General features: G+C 60.4%; 1 protein-coding gene across 1 annotated transcript; it reads left to right on the forward strand.

Moving 5' to 3' along the window:
• Positions 1 to 10,731: 10,731 nt before the first annotated feature.
• Positions 10,732 to 19,146, forward strand: ABHD17A (abhydrolase domain containing 17A, depalmitoylase). The gene is made up of 5 exons (XM_044254653.1): positions 10,732 to 10,778; positions 14,051 to 14,587; positions 15,834 to 16,028; positions 18,374 to 18,553; positions 18,654 to 19,146. The coding sequence occupies exons 2-5, from the start codon at positions 14,256 to 14,258 to the stop codon at positions 18,877 to 18,879; spliced, it is 933 nt and encodes a 310-aa protein (XP_044110588.1). The 5' UTR covers positions 10,732 to 10,778; positions 14,051 to 14,255; the 3' UTR covers positions 18,880 to 19,146.
• Positions 19,147 to 22,232: the final 3,086 nt, after the last annotated feature.

Genomic DNA, 22,232 nt, shown 5'->3' on the forward strand with positions numbered 1-22,232 from the left:
TGAGCCACCCAGGCGCCCCAAGTATCCTCGTTTTATAGATGAGAAAACACCGCAGCCCCCGGCCTTTTGGTCATTTGACACTTACGATCAGGTTTATGCGTGTGCCTTCCCCGCTCACACCCCAAGGCGGGGTTTGCTGGCATGGAGGAGGTACCGAGTCCAAACAGGGCCTAAGTTCCACAACCTTGAAATGACCTCTTCACGATTCTTGGGGCTGGACATGCACCCCAGGGGTACACAGTTCCAATGAACCTCGCCCAAAGCCTGGCCATGTAGGACTGGAATGTCAGGAGAAGCCCTATTCTGAGGAGCCTACCCTTTGGTCTGATAGTCTTCCCAGCACTCATTATTCCCTGGGGGTAGCTTTTTTATCGAGAATGTCCACTCCCCAAGACACAGCACGGTGGCGTCTACCTTCCCTGGCCCAGAGCAAGTTCTCAATATAGGGGGCCACCCAAAGTCACGATTATTGTTCTTATTATTTTAACAAGGCAGACGGGATGGCCCACCCATTCCCCAAGGAGCCCCGTGCAGCCTGCCCAGCCGCTAAGGATCCCCCGGCACTGTTGTCACTTACCTACCAAAGGTGCACATCCCGATCCCTGGCTTCAGTCCTGATCAGCAGGAGGGACCTGGGAGTCCCAACACATCCCCACCCATAGTCTTACCCCCCCACCCCATCAAGGGACCCGGCGCCTGCTTCACGTCACTCAGAGAAGCAGGGGTGCCCTCCCAAGGGACCGCTACAGCGCGCTCCCCTTCAGAAATGCAGATTCTCGGGCTGCACCGTGCACTTGCTGAATCGGAAACTCTAGGCTGGTCTCCAGCCATCTGTGTTTCAAACCGGCCTCCCCTGGGGGTTCCAGGGCCGCCCCCGCCCCTCAACTTCAAGAACCAGGCCCTTGGGCGCCTGGGTGGCTCCGTGGGTTAAGCCGCTGCCTTCGGCTCAGGTCATGATCTCAGGGTCCTGGGATCGAGTCCTGCATCGGGCTCTCTGCTCAGCGGGGAGCCTGCTTCCTCCTCTCTCTCTCTGCCTGCCTCTCTGCCCGCTTGTGATCTCTGTCTGTCAAATGAATAAATAAAATCTTAAAAAAAAAAAAAAAAAAAAAAAGGACCAGGCCCTTTGCTCCCCCACATTTGCAGTGTCTGGAGACGTCTGTAGTCGGCAGGACTGGGGTGCTCCTGCCACCGAGGACGTGGGGGCCAGGCATGCCGCTGACCACCCCACCACACAGTGCTGGGGCACTCCCACAGAGACGGACCTGCCCAGAATGTCAGCGGGGCCAAGGGGGACAAACCCTGCATTAATTATTGGGAAAAAAGATTGAGTCTGGTCCCTGCTCACGCTGGACACGAGAGTAAATCCCCGGGGTCAGAGGGTACAAACCAGGGCGACCCCAGCGTCTGTGAGTCGCCCCCACTCAGCGTGTGTCGTGAGGCGCGTGCAGTGTTCCAGGACCTCTGGAGCCCGATGGCTGCCGAACGCAGTCTCCTGGGGGTCAGTGGGACCTCCTGACCCAGGGGGGTCTCACCTGGGAGTGAGTCTGCTCCCCAGGGGACACAGGTGATGCCTGGGGACATTTTTGGTTGTTTCAGCTCCAGGGAGTGCTCCCGGCGTGGAGCGGGTGGGGGCCAGGGATGCGGCCAGGACCCCCCAGTGCTCAGGACGCCCCACAACCAAGAAACATCCGTTCCAGGTGTCAGTCCCGCGGAGGCCGACGAAGACTGCCCAGGAGCAGAGCAGATACACCAGCCATGGTGGGGGACCCTGGACAAGGGTCTTGGGGCCCCGAGCCTCAGTTTCCCCACCTGTAAGTTGGGAATGGGGACAAGACCTACTCGTTTTACGTTGTTGCAAGGAGAGGGACGCGCGCGGCCAAGGGCAGACCCGATCCTTGGCTCCGGGGTGGGGGGTCTATTTGGGGGCAGACACCCCCCCCCCAAAAAAAACGGAGCCCTTGTCCGACTAGGCGATATCTACCTAGGGAAATGGGGAATCTCCTTCAGGAGGAGACGGCGCCCCTGTGTCAGGTCCTAGAAGAATCCCCACGTCCCCCTAGACCCCGGCTCGGTCCTCTAGGTACCCCAGCCGGCCCTGTGTGGGCCCAGGGCCGCGGGGAGGTACCGAGCCAGTCCCGCCCCTTTCGGGAAGACCAATTTCTATTGGCCAGAGGGGAGCGGCGGCGAGCTCTTATTGGCCGAGGACAGCGTAGCGGCGAATGATGGACGGGCCGGGGCCGGGGCGGGGGCGGGGCGGGGCCGGGGCGGGGGAGGAGGGCAGCGCGCCCCGCCCCCCGCGGGAAGGGGCCTGAGAGGGCCTTGAGGTGTCCTGCTCCCGCCCCCTCTTTTCCTTTCTCAGCCAGGGAAACTGAGTCTCTGCTTCCTGCCTTTATCCAAAATGTTATTTCCGATATCGTGGGTGGCGGTGTTTTGTGGGGTTTTTGGCATTACTTTTGATTTTTATTATTTATTTATTTATTTATTTATTTTTTTAAAGATTTTATTTATTTATTTGACAGAGAGAAATCACAAGCAGATGAAGAGGCAGGCAGAGAGAGAGAAGGAAGCAGGCTCCCCGCTGAGCAGAGAGCCCGATGCGGGACTCGATCCCAGGACCCTGAGATCATGACCTGAGCCGAAGGCAGCGGCTTAACCCACGGAGCCACCCAGGCGCCCCTGGCATTACTTTTGATTTTTAAATTTATTTCAATAAAATAGTATTTACCTCCGCGACTGTTGTTTTTTGGGGTGTTTGGGTTGTTTGGGGTTTTTTTTTTTTTGCCCTTTCATGAACTTTGGGTCCATCGTGAGTGCCTCACTCTCTTGACCCAGGTTCCAGTTTTACGGTAAAGGACGGGGCCAGTAAACTCAGTGGGTCCACAATGTTGGGCCTCTGACGCCCAGGTCAGTCACTACCCCTAGATCCAACCTCCAAGGGATAGAGAAGGAGGGGACCTCGTCCTTACATTTAAAAATCGAATAATTGGGGCACCTGAGTGTGTCAGTTGGTTAAGCGGGCAGCTTGGGCTCAGGTCCCCGCCGTCTCACTCTCTCCCTCTGTCAGATAAACAAGTAAATAAATAAATGAAATCTTTTAAAAAATTAAAAAAATAAAAATTGAGGAAATCAATTAGGCACAGTTGTCCATTTTTAGAATTAGGGATAGAATGGTATGATATGATATATGAATGATAGATACAATTCACCCATTTGAAACATATAATTCAATGGTTTTGGTTTTTATTTATTTTTAAAGATACTTTTAGGGGCGCCTGGGTGGCTCAGTGGGTTAAAGCCTCTGCCTTTGACTCAGGTCATGGTCCCAGGGTCGCGGGACCGAGCCCCGCATCGGACTCTCTGCCCAGCAGGGAGCCTGCTTCTTCCTCTCTCTCTCTGCCTGCCTCTCTGCCTGCTTGTGATCTCTGTCAAATAAATAAATAAAATCTTTAAAAAAAAAGATATTTTAAAACTTATTTGGCAGAGAGACCGAGCTGCCGCACAAGCAGGAAGATGGGCAGGCAGAGGAAGAAGCAGGCTCCCCGCAGAGCAGGGAGCCCGAAGCCGGACTCCATCCCAGGTCCCTGAGATCATGACTCGAGCCAAAGGCAGACGTTTCACGGACGGAGCTAGCCAGGCGTCCTTATTTTAGGACATTTTAATCACCCCATAAAGAAACCCTATAGGCATTAGCAGCAGCTCCCCCCATGAGCCCCAAACACTCACTAATTCACCTGCCTCTATGGAATTGCTTATTCTGAATATTTCACGTGAGTGGGTCATGCAGTATCTTGTTCCTCTGTGTCTCCTTTCTTTCCCTAAAAGTGATGGTTTCAAGCCTCCCCCACATAGCCCGTATGCCGGTCCCTCACCCCTGCTTACAGCTGAATAATGCTGCAGTGTGACCGGGCCATGTTTGCTTTCCGCTGGTCTAGCCGTGAACGTTTGGGCGGTTCCCACTCCTTGGCCATGGTGAGTAACGCTGCTTTGAACGCGCATGGACAGGTCTGCATGTGGACATAAGCCTTCCTCTGCTACATCTAATGGTAACTGCGCGTCTGACCTCGGAGGAGCTGTCTGCCTGTTTTGCAGGGCGGCTTCCCCGTGCCGAGCTCCCGCGGGTCTGTGCAGGAGCGGCCCGACCGTTCCACAAGCTCACCCACGTTCCGTATCGCCCGTCCTTTTGGAGACAGCGGCGGGAGCAGCTGAGAAGTGGCATCTCACGGTGGTTTGGGCTTGCCTCTCCCCGACGCCTGCAGCCGTGGAGCTGACCGTCGCTATGGAACACCTACCATGCGCCAGGCCCTTTCCTGGGAAGACAGACTCCCCTTTTGGCTGGCAGGTGACAGTCAAGGAAAACAGAACAAGGGCGGCCGGCTCTGCGGAGGGCGGGAGCCAGTGTGGTCTTTGTGGGGGTTGAAGTGGTCAGGGAAGGCCTCTCCATAGAGGTGACACTTTCCCCGAGCCTCCAGTCGTGACATGTTTTCTGTGGGAGAGAGCAGGCAGCCAGGCAGAGGTCCTGCGGCAGGACCGAGATCCCCCTGGTTGGGGTTTGGTGAACACAGGGGCTCACGGGGGAGAAGCAGAGAGTCAGAGAGAGTTGCCACTGCGCAAAACCATCTGGCAGTTCCTCTTTCTTCCTTTCTCTCTTTCTCTCTTTCTTCTTTCTTCCTAAGATTGATTTGAGGGAGAGAGAGCACAGGCAAGTGAGGGTAAAGGCAGAGGGAGAGGGAGAGAGTGGATGCCAAGCTGACTCCCTGCTGAGTCACAGAGCCCAACACCAGGCTCTTTCCCAGGCCCCCAAGACCATGACCTGAGCCAAAGCTGAGAGTCAGTCAGTCACTCAACTGACGGAGCCACTGGGGCGCCCTGGCAGTTTCCGTTAAAGCTAAACTCATGTGGGGGGGGGGGCGCGCCTGGAAGGCTCAGTGGGTCAAGCCTCTGCCTTCGGCTCAGATCATGATCCCAGGGTCCTGGGATCGAGCCCCACATGGGCCCCTCTGCTTAGCTGGGAACCTGTTCCCCACTGCCCCCCGCCTGCCTCTCTGCCTACTTGTGATCTCTGTCTGTCAAATAAATAAATAAAATCTTTAAAAAAGAGAGAGAAAAAGAAATCTGTCCATATATCCGTGCTCATATTCTTAGATGTCCTGTGGTTCTCTTTCTCTGGGGAGCCCTAACTAACGCAAGCTACCAGGTGAGCTTCCCGGCACCCTCTTCTCGGCTTCTAAGCCCCACTCCTGAGGTGGGACAGGAGAGGCAGGTGAGGGCAGGTAAGCTAGGGGTGAGGGGTCTGGCTGAGCAGAGAGAGAAAGGATTGGGCTGGGTCCCCAGGAAGGGCTTCCTGGGTGAAAGTCCCAAGCCTCCAGGGCCTGTCTCCCTCCAGGGCCATCCTCCCCGCCCGCCCCACCCCGGTCTGCTAGGCCAGCTGAACTATTTTAAAATGCCCCCCACTTCCTTCCTCACCCATTCAGGAGCCCACTTCCTGACTGGGTCTCACTGTCTCTTCTCAGGGTGGGGTAAAGACAGACTTGCAAGTTGGGGTGTTTCTCCACCAACTGCAGGGTCTCAGGCCCTGAACTTGGGGTTCCCTGTCTGCTGTGCAAATCAGGAGGGGCCATATAATTGGCAGATCCCAGTTGAAAGTGAAAATATGGGGCCCCTTGTTCAGAACTTATTAGGAATTTCATGACAACAGCCGCAGGGCAACAACCCAAGGGAGGGGCTCTTTGAAGCTCAAGGTTCTGGGTGACGGCACAGGTCCCAGCCCCTTGAAGCTGGTGCTGCCCTGAGCCCTGGGGCTGTCCCCATACCTCATGGTTTCATAAATGTGTATTTATCTATTTTATTGTGGTAAAATACACATAACATAAAATTTACTGTTTAGCCATTTCTTTTTCTTTTCTTTTTTTTTTTTAAAGATTTTATTTATTTATCAGAGAGAGAGGGAGAGAGAGCACGCACAGGCAGACAGAGGCAGGCAGAGGCAGAGGGAGAAGCAGGCTCCCTGCTGAGCAAGGAGCCCGATGTGGGACTCGATCCCAGGACGCTGGGACCGTGACCTGAGCCGAAGGCAGCTGCTTAACCAACTGAGCCACCCAGGAGTCCCTCTTTTTTTTTTTTTTTTTAAAGATTTTATTTATTTATTTGACAGACAGAGATCACAAGTAGGCAGAGAGGCAGGCAGAGACAGAGGGGGAAGCAGGCTCCCTGCTGAGCAGAGAGCCTGATGCGGGGCTTGACCCCAGGACCCTGAGATCATGACCTGAGCCAAAGGCAGCGGCTTAATCCACTGAGCCCCCCAGGCGCCCCTGTTTAGCCATTTCTTTTTCTTTTTCTTTTTTTTTTTTTTTTAAAGATTTTATTTATTTATCAGAGAGAGAGAGGGGGAGAGAGCGAGCACAGGCAGACAGAATGGCAGGCAGAGGCAGAGGGGGAAGCAGGCTCCCTGCCGAGCAAGGAGCCCGATGTGGGACTGTTTAGCCATTTCTAAGTGCACAGCTCATCGGTATGAAGCACGGACTCCCCACCCCGCGCCCCAGCCCCGGCTCCCCCCTCTCCTCTCTGTCTCCGTGGACAGGACTCTTCTGGTGACCTCTTGGCAGTGGGGTCTTGCGGGATGTGTCCTTCTGGGTCTGGCTGCTCTCCCTGAGCCCCGTGTCCTCGGGGTCCCTCTGCGTCATGGCAGAGGTCAGGGGTCTTACTTTGCTATCAAGTGCACCTGTGCAGTCCCTCTCACTCTCAGGCAGACACTAAGAAGCAGAAACATTAATTTCTTCTTGTTGTTGTTTTGCTTTTAACAATATTATTTATTTATTTAACAGAGAGAGAGACAGTGAGTGAGGGAACCCAAGTGGGGGGAGAGGGAGAGGGAGAAGCGGGCCTCCCGCTGAGCAGGGAGCCCGACACGGGGCTTGATCCCAGGACCCCGGGATCACAATTTGAGCCGAAGGCAGACGCTTAACGACGGAACCCCGGGCACCCCGGACACGTCCGTGTGTAACACCCGGTCTTCTGTAAGCCATTTGGTTTTATTCCAGCCTCGGCCTGATCCTAACAGGGAAACAAGTCCCGTTCCCACCAAGCCCCAGACAAACTCGAAAGACACCTCAAAGGTGAGGAACCGTGAACAGTCCCCAGCGATCTCGTCTCCCTGCACAGCTGGGCCCAGGCAGAAGTGACCACCTGTGAACGGTTGTTAAAAGCCCAGCTGCATGGGGCGCCCGGGTGGCTCAGTGGGTTAAAGCCTCTGCCTTGGCTCAGCTCATGATCCCCACAAAGGGCTCTCTGCTCAGCGGGGAGCCTGCTTCCTCCTTCTCTCTCTCTCTCTGCCTGCCTCTCTGCTGACTTGTGATCTCTGTCTACCAAGTAAATAAATAAATAATCTTAAAAAAATAAAAATGTTAAAAATAGAGTCTTAGGGGCGCCTGGGGGGCTCAGTGGGTTAAAGCCTCTGCCTTCGGCTCAGGTCATGATCCCAGGGTCGTGGAATCGAGCCCCGCATCGGGCTCTCTGCTCGGCGGGGAGCCTGCTTCCTCCTCTCTCTCTGCCTGCTTGTGATCTCTACCTGTCAAATAAATAAATAAAATCTTAAAAAAAAAAATAGAGTCTTAAACAACAACAAACAAACAAGCAAACAAACTAAAACCGGAACCCAAAGGGCTTTGCCCCGGGCTCTGGGCCCCAGCGCTGCGGTGCCGCTCGTCCGTCTGGTTTCTGTCAGGACTCCCCAGTGGTCTCTGTACTCTGCTTCCTGCCGCTGCATTTTGAGGGTGTTTTCCCAGTTTTCACAATTCAAGACAACATGGGGAGAGACGGCTACGGACAGAACTTGCTCTCCTCATTCCACACTGTTCGCTTAGATCCTGAGAAGGAGAATTTCTTTTCCTACCTCTCCCTCTCTCCCTCCTTTCTCTCTTTCCATCAACACTTATTGAGCACCTACTGAATATGAAGCCCTGACCTAGAAACACTGGAAGCACAATAGCAAACGAAACAGAGGCAGATGCCTTTCTTCTTGGAGCTCGCCAGCTAGGCCGATGCTTCTAGAACTTTCTGGGTGATGGACACATTCTTCTATCTGTGTCATCTAGGAGCTACCAGCCCCATGTGGCTCTTGGACACCTAAAATGGGCCCTTGCAACTGAGGAACTGAATTCTAAATTTTATTTACTTTTAATCAATTCATTTAAATTCGAGTAGCCATGTGTCCCGTGTAGCTTTCCCAGGGGACAGCACATGCTGGAATTCATGGCTCCAGGGTAGGAACATTTTTAAGGCCATCCGTTCTGTGGCCTGTTATCTTCCACAGAGGCTGGGTGTCTCAGGTCAGGAGAGAGGGAGAAACGCAGAGTCAGGACGGCCTGAGGTCACGGTGATGTCATCCACTGTTACAAACGCTGTCCTGTGGATTGGGGAGTCATTGTCGCGCTGTTGTCAGGCATCCACCCATTGGTCAGACATCATGGGGGACAGCTGGGAACATGGTGGACGGAAGCCAGGGTCACTGCCCCAAGGAGCTCATGGAATATGGGGAAGACAGAAGATAAACAAAGGAACAACCCAATACAATGATTGGAGATAGAAGTCCTATTACGGGAATGTCTGCGTGGCTCAGTCGTTAAGCATCTGCCTTGGGCTCAGGTCATGATCCCAGGGTCCTGCTCGGTGTGGAGTCTGCTTCTCCCTCTCCCACTCCCCCTGCTTGTATTCCCTCTCTTGCTGTCTTCCTCTCTGCTAAACAAATAAATGAAATCTTCAAAAAAAAAAAAAAAAGTCCTGTGATGGCAATAAAGAGGCTGATGGGAGAGGAGGGCCTGTGGCAGGGTCTCTGGCTGGGAGTGGTTGGGAGGTGGGGGCTCTCCGAGGAGGAGTGACGCTTCAGCAGGAGACTGAAGATGAGGAAGTGCTGGCCCTGGGGCTACCTGGGGATAGGGCAAGGCAGACAGGAGGCACAGCTGGTGCAAAGGCCCTGAGGTAGGAACAAACTGGAGAAGGCCAAGATGGCTGGGGCGGACAGAGCAAGGAGAGAAGGTGTGGAAGTGGGCCAGCAGCTGGACCACCCAGGACCTTTGGGAAGGAAAGGAAACGCAAGTGACTGTCCTGAAACATGGGGAGCCTTACAAGAGTGCTTTTATCTTGGCAGAGTTTGCTCTGGTCAGTGGAGGGAGCTCAGTGAGTCAGGGCCAACTGTGGATCTCCTGGGCCCACCCCCCCTCCCACTGGTATTTGCCAGTGTTGTCCTAGGGGGCAGAGCAGTGCAGCTGGAGAGGAAGGAGGGCTGCGGAAGGAGGCTGTGGACAGGCCTCTTCCTGCTCAAAGAAGTCACTGGAAATCAAGGAAATTGGCAGGAGCCTGGCATGGTTGTGACCTTTGGAGCTCAGAAGCACTTCAGCTGCCGTTGGGAGCCTTGGGGGAGGCATCCGGGCAGAGGGAGCCCCCCCTGGACAGCTCCCTGGCAGGCAGCTGGGGCAGGAGGCCAGAGGAAACCAGGGGAAACCACTCCTGGGCAGTCTCCCCTCCCCAGCCCAGGCCTCTCCAGGCCCTTGTCAGGGGGACTCGGGCCCTGGGGGAGAGCTGGCTGGGAAGCCCAGAGTTTGGGGCTTATCTCTGTAAACAAAACTGAAGGTTAGAGCTGGGGGGAGCTATGGGGGTAGAGTAAGGGGGTGGTGTGGGGACTGGGGCTGCAGGCATGGGGTGGAAAAGGCAGGCGGGCCGGGAAAATGCGAGGCAGTGTGCAGGCCTGGAAGGGCAAGGCTCTTCCGCTCATTTGCAGTCCTGCCTGCAGGCTGGGGCCCGTGGGCCTCTGCAGACTCTGTCCCTGCCACCTCTTCCGCAGGCTTGTCCGACCACCGTCTCAGCGGAGGTTCATCGGCAAAGGCCTGCCGCACCCCCTTTTCGCTACCAGCCCACATCCTTATCTGTCTCTTGTTCCTTCCTCCGCTCCCTCCTCGCAGCGGGAGCTGAGGCCGACCCAGGGTGAGGAGCGTGGGGCACAAACTCAAGGGACACCCGAAAGCTCAGGTGCAAAGATTCTTTGTATTTTAATGCAATATTTAAAAAGCCGAAATTAACGCAAAAAATCCACGGTGAACAAAACATCAGGATTCTGGGAAAGGTCGGACCCGACCCTGCCCTCGCGTGACCTTGCCGCCCTCCTCATTCGGTCAGGGCCCCGTTCCGAGAAAATTTTGTTCTTTCTCGATAGCGCGTGAGCATTTTTATCCCAGCGACCGAGCTCTATGGCGCCTCTGTAAATTCGGCTTCCGCAGCGAGTGCCCCGCTCGCCTCTCCCCAGCCCTGGCCCTGCGATGAGCGAAAGAAATGAATGAATGGCTGGGTCTCTGCGGAAAACCGCGGCCGCAACCCGGGGCTCGGAACCCCGTACGCCGCCACGCCCGCCCCCAGGAGCCGGCCCCGCCCACCCCGTCATGCCCCGCCCCGCCTGCGAGTCAGCTCCTCCCCCAATCCCGGCTCCGCCAACCAAGATCCGGCCCCGCCCACCCCGTGTCCGCCCCCGCCCCAACTCCGCCCCCTGGCCCCCGGAAGCACGCAGCGCCGGCGCCGTCGGCAGCCTCTGGGCCCCCGCGCGCGTATCGCGTCACATCCGGGGCGGCGGCGGGATCGAGGCTCATTTCCGCCCGTGGGGGTGCGGTGGCGGCGGCGGCGGCGGCGGCGGCGCAGGAGGCTGGGCCGGGGCGCCGAGGGACCGACGGACGCACGGGCGGGCGGCCGGGAGCCATGGAGCGCGGCCCCGGGGCCGGGGGGCGCGGGCCGCGGCGGTGAGTGCCCAGCAGGGGCGAGCGCGGCGGCGCGGGGCGACCGCAGTGCCGCCCGCAGCCGTTTGGGGAGCGGGGCCTGCCCGCGAGGCCGGGACAGCCGGGTGGGACGTCCCCGACTCCTCACTCCCGGGGAGGCCGCGGGCCGGGCTGTGGGACCCGCGGATCAGGCCGGACGTCGCGGGCCAGCGTTCCGACGCCGGCAGAGCTCTGCCGCGGGCCGCCAGCCGCCGACCACCGCCCGACCCCGCAGCCCGACCCCGCAGCCTGACCCCGGGCCCACCGCAGCAGCCCGCGGCGGCGCCCTGCTTCCTGAACGTCTCCCGGGCCCCTTCGCCTGCCCCTTCGCAGGCGTCTTCCGGCCGTCTGGAGCACCCGGGTGGCCTTGCCGGCCTCCGCTTGCCGCCAGGGAACACACCGCAGCCCCGCACCCTGGGTCGGTGCTCGGCCCAGGACTCCTCCGGGATGGAGCGCGAACTCCGCCGCACGGCTCACGGGCGCCGCCCGACCCAACCCTGGCGCCCCCCGGGACCCCTCTGGTCGCCTCTTCGGACCGGTGTCCACTCAGGCAGGAGACCAGCAGCTCCTGGGACCCGCCCTCACCCCTGGGGTTTTGCGCTGCCCTGTTCCCTCTCACCCAGCCGCGCAGTCTGCCCTTCCAGACGCACCTTCTTCCAGGCGCCTTTCCCGCCCCGACTGGCTGGGCCAGGTGCCGTCGGCGTCGCGCCTATGTAGGTCATCGTAGATGCTGCAGTTGCCGGGTTCCTTGTGGGTCCTCAGAACCCCAGCCTCCCGCGGGGCCTGGCGGGGCGGGCGCCGGGGGCAGTGCGCTCAGTGGTGCACCTGTAGACCAGCTGCGGGGGCCAGGGGCCTGCGCCCAGTGAGTGAAGCATGGGTGTGCACCGCCCGGCCCAGGCCCGCTCTCAGGACTTACTCGGGGACACTCGTAAGTGGCACGCGGGAGGTCCCAGGTATGCGTGGCCCAAGAAGAGACTGTCCTACCTCCCCGTCAAGCCTGGCAGACTCCGCAGCTTCCCCCTTTCGTCTTCGCCTCCTGTCACTCGCCCAGTGGGTTTGCGGGTGCAGCAGATAGCCGTCCTGCCCTCCGACTGCCCTGGGGGCGTTGGCTAAACCATAAATACAACTTCTGGTGAGTGCGGTGGAGGCAGACCTGGACCCGCAGAGCGTGGGGCGCCTTGCCCTGCTTCGGAAGGCCTCTCCGAGGGCGCTGGAAGGGGGATCCAAAGGGTGGACAGGACAAGGGGCAAGGACCATCTAGTGAGACTGGGGGAGGGGTTCCTGGCAGGGCAGCTGCATGGACTCTGGCTTGTCTAGAGAGAGCCAGGGGAGTGGGGAACACGGTGAGGGAGGCCATGGGGGTCAGCCTGTGGCAGGCTGTGCCAGGGATTGGGTTTCTATCCTGAAAGTAGGGGAGGTCAGGGGCCTCCAGAGAAGTGGTGTGCTCGGGTGTGTGCTGGGAGAGCCCTGTGGGGGTGGGGAGCAGGCCGCAGCTGCACAGCGCAGCAGCCCGCGCCAGAGGTGGCGGCAGGTGGACCAGGTGTTGGTTGGAAGAAGACCCATCAGACCCTGGTGGAGGGAGGAGTCAAGGATGACCCCCGTGTTTCTGGCGTGGGCAGCGGGTGAATGAAGGTGTGCCCCTTCATTTCCTTAGTGGCCGGGGGGCTCCTGCTTGCCCACCTGGCTCCCAGCAGGCCTTCCTCTCCACGCCGATTTTCACTGGTATCGAAGCAGACGGCCGGGTGGACTGGCTGACATCTGGGGACACGTCATTCCTCTTTGGGCAAAGGGAGGGCATCCTGTGCTCTGTTGTGTGTCTGTCAGCATCCCTGGCCTCCCCCAAGCAGTGCCGGGAGCACCCTTCCCGCGTCGTCACAACCCAGAATGTTTCTCCCTGTTGGTTGGTGTCCTGGGGGCGAACTCTCCTCGTCAGGGAGGGAGAACCACAGAGCCCTGCTTCTGAAACGCACTCGCACGTGCGGGGCGCGGCCTGCCCGGGAGTTTTGCCAGTTAAGGGTCGCCGTGGCTTTCCCAGCTCCCGCCCACCGGTCCCGTGTGCCGCGGATCTGGGCAGTCTCCAGCCCGTGGTGGCAGGTCACACGGGTCTGGGGGGGAGCAGGTGTGTCTGACGCCGTGGCCTGCTCTGCTCTGAGTCTGTGTGTCCCAAGTGCCAGCGCCCCAGAACGGCACACGCCGGGGTGCTCTGCCACTGCGGCGGACTCCTGAGTGCCTCTCTCTCTGTCCCAGTCTGGAGGGAAAGGCCTACTGGGCGGTGAGGTCTTCCTCGAGCCTCTGGGTTTCTTCCTGTGCCTGCGTTGGCGGCTCCGTGTGGGACTGTCTGCTCCGCGGCAAAGCTGAAGTCTGTACCGTGCGCGGCCGGTGTCTCTGCTCCCCCCAGCCCCGGTCGGCTACCTAGTTCTCTACTCCCCCTGGGAGCTGAGATGCGACTTTGCTGGTCAGGGAGGGCACAGAGGCCCAGGCGGGGAGAGAGCCTTGCCTGAGGCCACACAGCCCTGTGCTGCCAGAGCTGGGCTGGTAGTGCCAGAGCCAGACTCCTTCAGGCCCCAGGGCCCCTCCCCCAAGCCTGGCCCCAGCACGGGGAGAGCCATTGTCCCAGCTCAGCCTCTGGATGTATCCTGCTTTTGTTACCAGAGCCTTTGTTTGTTGTATGTCCCTTGCCTCTGGACAGTGCAGGCCTGCCCCGGGGCCTGGCCCTCTGGAGCACACTCCCAGGGCCCTCCAGGCAGCAGGCTGTCCTCACCTTGGCCACCTTGTGTCACCAAGGGGTGGCACATGAATCCTTGAGAGCACAGAGTTGGGCTGGGGGAGAGTCTGGGCCGGCTGTGGGGATAGAGGCGTCGGGAGGGTGACAGCGTATGTGTGGACCCAGAGCAGGGGCTGTGTGGGGACAGCTGGGGTAAGCCAGGGCTCTGATGGCCCAGCACAGCCTGCGGGCCGACCCTGGGCTGACAGGTGGGGGCTCACATGGCGAGTGCTGGCGGCTGGACGCTGAGGAAGGGCGTAGCAAGCGCTGGTCTCGTCAGCTTTGGGTCCCACCAAGCCCCCTGGGAGGTACCTGGTCCCTTTGGAGGACGAGCTGGGCCCCCAGGCCCCTGGGGTGGGGGGGGTGGAGCATTTGGGCGGAAGAGGGTGGATGGGACTGGGAGGGAGCCAAGAGGCTTGGTGTGGATAAGACTGGGTCACACGCCTCCCGGCGCAACCCCGAGGGAACCCCATTTCTCACTTCTCCCCTGCAGGGTTTTCCTCTGCACGACGTGGAGATGCAAGTCTGCGAGGCTCCCAGGGGCTCGGCTTGGACCACGATGGGGCTGGGCTGCGGCCTCCTAAGGGGGCTCTTGTCTGGGGCGGTGGCCGGGGGTTGCCCTCCCCCCTGCCCGCGTCTCAGAGCACCCCCACCCCTCCCCTGCCACGCGAGGCCCACCCTGGGGCCCGACGCCCGCCATGAACGGCCTGTCGGTGAGCGAGCTCTGCTGCCTTTTCTGCTGCCCACCCTGCCCTGGCCGCATTGCTGCCAAGCTCGCCTTCTTGCCGCCAGAGCCCACCTACTCGCTGGTGCCCGAGCCCGAGCCAGGGCCTGCTGGAGCAGGGGCCGCCCCTTCGGGGACCCTGCGGGCCTCTGCCGGCACCCCTGGGCGCTGGAAGCTCCACCTGATGGAGCGTGCTGATTTCCAGTACGGCCAGCGCGAGCTGGACACCATCGAGGTCTTCCTGACCAAGAGCAGCCGGGGCAGCCGCATCTCCTGCATGTACGTGCGCTGCGTGCCCGGCGCCAGGTGAGCCTCGCGGTCGCCACGTGTGCCGGGGGTCTGGGGCCACGTTGGGGGGCGGGGAAGGAGCTAGCGAGGGGGACCTGGAGGCTCCAGGTGCAGGATGTGCTCTGTCCTCGGGCCTCTTGTTTCCTGCGGGGGGTCATGCCGCACGGCCAGAGCCTCGGGGAGAGCCTGTCTGGCGGGGCAGGCGCCCTGGGAACGCTCTGGCCAGCAGGGCGGCGGCTGACCTCCACTGAGGGCGGGCCTCTCTCCACCCAAGGCCACCGGGACCGTCACGCCGGCCGTCCTTCCAGGTGCAGGCCCTGTCTTGCAGATGAGTGGCCCGAGGCCCAGGGAGGCGGTTCTGAGTGACCTTGTCACCTCCTTGGCCAGCAGCTGCCTGCTTCAGGGTCTCGGCGCACATCTGCTCTGGGAAGGGCTCCTGGGGGCTGGGTCCTCAGTGAGGCCTTGGCATTTGCTTTGGGGCCGGGCTCGTGAAGCCTGGCAGGTGGCTCTGGCCAGGTCTGACTCCTTGGGCCGAGGGTGTCCTTGGGGCCTGGAAGTGCAGCTCTTCCGGGAGTACCGTAGTGGGAGAGAGGTGGGGCCTTCCAGGTGCTTCTGCCTTTAGGGCAGGCGGGGTTCTGACTCCGGATTGGAGTTCAAAGGGCAAGTGTTTACCTTTGAGCTAGGCTGGGGGCCAGGGGTGCAGGAGGAAGAAGGCTTGAGTCCGCTGGCCAGGAGCCAGCCTGTCGGTGACCTGGGGCAGGTCCTGCTCTGCCAGCAGCCTCGCAGGGCGGACATGAGTGCTGGGGTCACGTTCTGTGGGAGTGGGGAGGGTAGGGATCGGCTTTATTCCTTTGTGGGGGCCAGGGCAGGTGCCAGCTGCCGGGAGGAGAAGCCGCTGTCTCACTCTCCGGACAGGTCTAGGCAGCGGGCGTCTGTGCGTGCCGACCTCGGGCTGTGGAAGGCCTCTAAACGGAGGGATCCCGCGGAGAGACAGCCACCGCCCGGAGGGACGCGGCAGTCACTATGCCTTCTGGGCCCGGGCCGTGGCCCGCCCTATGCCGAGACTGTGATCAGTGGTCCCTGGGGTTCCCCTGCACAGAGGGCACGTCTGCGGCCCTGCCGGCTGTCCCCTGCCCAAGACCCAGAGCCAGGAGGAGCCGGAAGGGGCGGCCTGCCTCCCTCATGGACACTCTCGTCTGTGGTGGAGGAGGGGTGTGTCCTGTCCCTTTCCCTCTGAGCTGCCCGGCCCCCCTCCCCGCCGCAGGTACACGGTTCTCTTCTCACACGGCAACGCGGTGGACCTGGGCCAGATGAGCAGCTTCTACATCGGCCTGGGCACGCGCATCAGCTGCAACGTGTTCTCCTACGACTACTCGGGCTATGGCGCCAGCTCGGGCAAGCCCTCCGAGAAGAACCTGTACGCAGACATCGACGCCGCCTGGCAGGCGCTGCGCACGCGGTGAGCTTCGTGCTGGGCTGGGGGTGGCCGCCTGGGGACTCCGGCCTGGCAGGGGGGCCCTCGTGAGATGGAGCCATCCGCGGCCACGCTGGGCGACAGGGTGTCCCCGTGGTGTGACAGGCCGGCTTGACGTGCGGCAGGTGGGGCGGGCGCTTCTCTCCTTCTGGGACCCCCTTGCCGGGAGGGGGTGTGGATGGGCTGGGGGTGTCCCTGGGGGAGTGGAGGCTCCGCCCGCAGGGCGTGGCTGGAGGGTGGCCAGGGAGGACGCCCACAGGCTGCCCGAGGACTCCGGAGAGTCCGGCTGCCCGGGGAGATGTGGTTTTCAGGGTAGAGTGGGGCTGCTTTGTCATGTTCTGAGGGCCGGCCCGTGAGGCACGAGTGGCCAGTGGCTGTGGTCTCCTTTTGGGGGTAGGGCTCCTCAGGACCTGGAGGGTTCTGGAAGGTTCTAGACGGTTCTGTCAGCTCGGTGTCTAGCACAGCCCTGGAGGCCAGTGGGAGGGTAGCAGGCAGAGGCTAGGTTCTCCCTGGGTGTGGGCCCCCAGCTCGAACCTGTGTGCTTGCCTCAGGGCAGCTGAAGTTGGGGCCATACCTCCGTCCCTGGAGCCCCACCATGTTCATCCAGCTCCCGGGCAGCCCCCTTCCCACTTATTTACCTGGTGTCTGAGAATCCAAAGAATCCTGCGGAAGGAGGCCGCCCTGACTCCCTCTGGTCCTCCTGGAGGCGCTGCCCTGCCTGTTGCCTCCTCGGGGCTCCCTTTCTCAGTCCTGCCAGCCCCCCTTGTACCCCCCCTTCCCGCAGGGACCAAAGTCAGCCTGCCCTGGGGAGGCTGGGGACCCTGGTTGCCGAAGTGATGCACCAGGCAGTCCCGGCTGCAGGCCCCAGGAGTGGGGTTCCCTGGTACCACCCTGGCACAGGGGACCCATTCTGGGCGGCACGGTGCAGGGACTTGCTGCCCTCGGCTTCCTCAGCCCTTCCTGCTGGGGGTCCTGCTGGCTGGGTGGGGGCTGGCAGATCACGGCCTGCTCTGGGGCAAGGGCTCTGAGCCGTGTCCGTCCCACCGTCTGTCCTGCTGCCGGCACTGTCCTCAGAGATCCGATCCCTCGGAAGGAGTCAGCAGGAGGGCAGGAGGCTCGACTCTGGTGTTGACCGGGGGCCTGGGAGGGCTGCGGAAGACCCGTCGCTGCACCTGCCGCCTGTCATGTGTTTCAGCGGGTGGTGTCCAAGGGTTGGGACCGGACTGCTGCTCAGGGTGGTGGTGCCTCCCGTGGTGCGGGGCGCTGGCTGTGGAGCGGTGGTCAGGGTGGTGGGCCGAAGGCCAGATGGGGTCCCTGAAGCCCGGGGCCAGGCAGCTGTGACCTGGAGTGCTGCCTCCCAGGACAGAGACAGATGGGGTGGCCCCTGGGTAGACAGGTGGAGTCTTGCTGCTTGGGGGAGTTACATAGGTGAGATGCAGAGGGGCCTTCCCTTGGGGTGTCAGGCTCCAGGTCTATGGGAGAATCCTGGAGGCCTCTTCCCCGGGGAGGGTGGTTGGTGGGTCCCCGTGCAGATGGGAATGGGCGCTTGGAGGCTGTGGAGCTGACTTGGGGCCGGGTCAGCTGTGCTGGGGTAGGGTGTGGTGCTAGGGGAGTCATTGGGGGGAGTGGGTGCAGGGTAGGGGGAAGGGCTGGGACCGGGATGCAGGATGTGGTGCCCACCTACACACAGGAGCCGCCACTTCTGTTCGTCTGGGTTGTGCTGAGCCCCTAACTGGGCCACACAGCGAGGGGCTGGAGACTGGCTGGTGAAATCAGGATACACAGCTACCGTGACTTCTCCTGGTGAAGGGCATGGATGGGTGAGGGGTGGTGGGAGGAAGACAGGTCCCCTGCCTGTGCTCTCAGGAACTGGGTGTGTCCCTGGTCAAGTGGCGGGGGGAGCAGGAGAGGCCTCAGCGCCTGCCCTGTCCCCCCGAACCCCAAGCATGGCGTGGGTGCCCTCACCAGGAGCACCCCAGGCCTGTGATCCAGGTTGATGCTGTTGCTGAAACAGGGTTAGTGCTGGGTGGGGCTGCAGCTGCGCCAGCCATCTGCGCATCTGCCCAGGCCCTTCCTCCTTACTGAGTAAGCTTGTTCGCTGTTGAGAGACAGTGCTGGGGAGTGGGGGGGGATTGTCTCTGAGTCCAACCCCCTTGCCCAGAGCCACGCAGGGAGAATGGGGGGCTGCCCTGGGAGGGCAGGGCGGAGGAGGGGGATGTGCTGCTTGCTGTAGCTGCTGCTGGCTGTGGCTGATCCTGCCGTCTCCCCGCCCCCCCCGCCCCTCCCCGCCCCCCCCGCCCCTCCCCGCCCCCCCCGCCCCTCCCCGCCAGGTACGGCATCAGCCCGGACAGCATCGTCCTGTACGGGCAGAGCATCGGCACGGTGCCCACCGTGGACCTGGCCTCCCGCTACGAGTGTGCCGCCGTGGTGCTGCACTCGCCGCTCACCTCGGGCATGCGCGTTGCCTTCCCTGACACCAAGAAGACCTACTGCTTCGATGCGTTCCCCAAGTGAGAGGGGGGGATGGGGATGGCGGCCTGGTGGGGATCAGGGGAGGGGCTTCTGCGGGGCGGGGCGCTGCTCAGAGCCTGGCGGTGCCTTCCCCTACAGCATCGAGAAGGTGTCCAAGATCACGTCACCGGTGCTCATCATCCACGGCACAGAGGACGAAGTAATCGACTTCTCCCACGGGCTGGCGCTCTATGAGCGCTGCCCCAAGGCCGTGGAGCCGCTGTGGGTGGAGGGCGCCGGGCACAACGACATCGAGCTCTACAGCCAGTACTTGGAGCGCCTGCGCCGCTTCATATCCCAGGAGCTGCCCAGCCAGCGCGTGTAGCCGGGCCCTGAGCCGAGCCGGGACTTCAGCAATAAGGCGGCGCCTGGACCTCGCCCCCGCCCCGGCCCGGGGGCTGCATGTGAACCCCCCTCCCCCCGGGCACCCCAGTCCTCCGAGACAGCTGGGGGTCGGGCGTTGGGGGCCGGGCCGGGACCTGCCCCAGCCCAGGGGCCGTGGACGATGTACAGGCGCGGAGCTACGCTCTCCTTTCCTTTTGGAAGCAAAAAGAAGGAAAAACGTGAAAACAAATTAAAGATTTAAAATTGTCGGGTTCCTCTTCCTTTGTGGCTCACGCATGCCTTCCAGGGCCCAGTGGGGGACAAATGCAGGGCTCTGGTCACTGTCCCTGTGGAAGAGGAGGGGCGTTTGGGTCCCAACCAGAGTCCCACCCCTCGAGGCTACTGGTTGGGTGGTGATGGAGGGGTAGGGAGCCTGCGGCCCCCGGTGCCGGAGGCCTGTGCCTCCTGGGAGGGTGGTGGTCCGCTCCCATGTGGTAAGTAAGGACACGAGGTCTGGGAGGTGCTGTCCCGCCCGTCCTCACCACCCTCCCCTGCACGGAGAGCCAGGAGAACCCACCGTGACCCTGGCAGGTCCAGAGGCCCAGCGGGGTACCCCCTGGAAAGGGAGCAGGGACTGGGATGGGGGAGCACTTCCGACTTGGGGCCATCAGAGCGTGGCCTCCCGGGGTGCCATTGAAAGCAGGGCTGAGCCAGGGCTTCCCTGGACCTCACCACCAGCCCCTGGGGGCTCCTCTGCGCTTCCCCAGAGCGAGAACGGTCCGTGGCGACTCAGCCCGCGTGGCGTTGGCGGGGCCCAGAGTCCGTTCCACCTCTCCAGTCCGAGGCCTCCTGGGTTCCGCGGCCCCTTTAAGGGCGGGGCGGTGCTTCGTCCTGGGGGCGGGGCTGGCGCCGTGGGGGCGCGGCCGGGGCGGAAGCGGAAGTGGCGGTACCGCGCGCCGAGGCGGCGGCGGCGGCCCGCGGGACCCGGGAGGAGGGGTAAGTGGCCGCCGCTCGCATCCCGCAGCCCTCCCGGCGCCCGCTCCTTTGCGCGCCCCGACCTCCCCGCCCGCGGGACGGGCTGCCGTGGGGCGGGCCCGCGCGGACGTCGGCGTCGGAGTGGACGGAGAGCCGGGGTCGCGGCGGGGACTCGGGCCCGGGTGCTCCGGGGCCCGCGTGCTCGCCACGTGTCCGGGGAGCGGGCCACGTGTCCGTGCCGCCCTGTCACCGAGACGGGGCGGGGGCGCGCGCGAGGACTCCCGTCCCTCGAGGCTTGCTGTCTGGACTCCGCGCGCCGCCGGGCCCGGGGGTCCCGCCCCGCCCTTCTCCGACGCGGCAGTGCCCTTGCCTGGGGAGGGGCCGAGGCGCGGGCGGCTGGTGCCCCGTCCCTCCCGGGCCCCACGGGCGCCGGCTGCCGGGCGTTCAGGGCCGTTTCTGATACGACCCGGCGCTAAGGAGCAGCACTGGACTCCGGAGAGACTGTCCCTGTCCGCCACAGGGCCTTTGCATGCCAGAGGTCGGTCGTTGTTGCTGACATGCCCTGCGTCCTGGCCTGGTACAAATGACCCCGGCGTGGCTCGTGTTTCTCAACAGGCCTGACTTTCTCTGTCTGCTGCTCCAGTGTTTCTTCCCCGAAGCACACCCCCTCCCCCTCCCCGCTGCCCTTGGACCCCATCCGAGGGCAGGTGCCCCGGGAGCCGGAGTGCCACAAATCCAGTAAGCTGAAAACAGCTTGTTTAGAATTGGAACAGAAATGTTCTTGGATGCACAGAGTAAACAGTTCGGGAGTTTGGAAGGGCGTTGGGGGAAAACTTGGCATCCCTCCAACCCCTGACCTCCAGGGCCTGGCTCCCCCCTCCTGGGCACTTTCTCATGCGTCAAGGAAGAAAGTCTGAGCGCGCACATCTAATGTGTTGATGCAAAACTTCTCTCCCTTTACATGTAACCCTTTTGGCCAACATAGCTGGGGGTGGGTGCTCTCCCTGTCCTGGGCCATTCATTTCAATTGTGTCATCCTATGGTGTTAGCGCGGGATTTATTGTTTCCTGTTGGTAGAAATTTCGGTTCTTTCTAGGCTTTTTGTAACAAGCAAGGCTAGATTGATTAAGCTTGTACAAGTGTCTTTGTATCGGAGCGGGAACATTTCTGCAGGTCAGCCTGAAGCGACGTTCTTTAGGGCAGGAGTGCTGGGTCAAAGGGCTTTTCACAGGTCTCTGAATGTGTGCTCGATCTCTGTCACAGGCCTTACGGGATTGCCTCCCACCAAGCACCGGGGAAGGACGGGCCTAACACCCATCCCTGATGCTTGCGTTTGCACATCTGGTTGGGGTAAAATAGTATTTCTTCTTTTTTTTTTTTTTTTAAATATTTAATTTATTTATTTGACAGACAGAGATCACAAGTAGGCAGAGAGACAGGACCCTGGGATCATGACCTGAGCCGAAGGCAGAGGTTTTAACCCACTGAGCCACCCAGGTGCCCCTAAAATAGTATTTCATTATAGCTTTACTTACTTGTGTTTCCTAAAGGGAAATGAAACGTAGCAATAGTTTTGTCCAGTTTATTTATTTTTAAAGATTTTATTTATTTATTTGACAGACAGAGATCACAAGGAGGCAGAGCAGCTGGCAGAGAGAGAGGGGGAAGCAGGCTCCCTGCTGAGCAGAGACCCCAATGTGGGGCTCGATCCCAGGACCCTGAGATCATGACCTGAGCAGAAGGCAGAGGCTTTAGCCCACTGAGCCACCCAGGCGCCCCTTGTCCAATTTAATTTTTGCCACTTATATAATCACTTCAAAATGGGAAAAGTCTGTATCTGTTATTAACATGTACATGCCGAAGCGAGCACTTAACATGTACATATGTAAAAGCCGTTTGTATTTCATATTCTTTAACCACTTTTCCATTGGGTTGTTGGTGTTATTGTTTTCTAGGAGCACTTTACATATGAAGGAAATTAACCCATTTCCTGTTAAAATCGTTTCTCCCCCCAACCTATAATTTATTTGTTTTTGACTTGGACTGTGTCTTTTTCCTCCGATTTCTAAAAAATTCATATCATTTTTGCTAAGCATTTAAAATCATTATTAGTCATTGATAGTTGTTTTCTTATATGGTTTCTGCATTTTATGTCATGCTCAGAAGTATTTTCTCTACTCCAAGATTATAAAACATTTGATGTGTTTTTCTGGAATGTAATGGTTTCTTTTTTACATATATATTTAAATTTTTGGTCTAATTTTGGAAAGTGCTTCCGGGAAGGACTGTGGTGGGAGCCCAAACTGCTTTTCCGAATAGGTTTCCCTGACTCCGTTTCCCACAGAAGCCACTCCTGCCCCTGTCGACAGTCTGTCCTTA

The sequence above is a fragment of the Neovison vison genome, chromosome 6 (genome assembly GCF_020171115.1).
Source record: "Neovison vison isolate M4711 chromosome 6, ASM_NN_V1, whole genome shotgun sequence".
In the NCBI taxonomy this organism is placed as follows: domain Eukaryota; kingdom Metazoa; phylum Chordata; class Mammalia; order Carnivora; family Mustelidae; genus Neogale; species Neogale vison.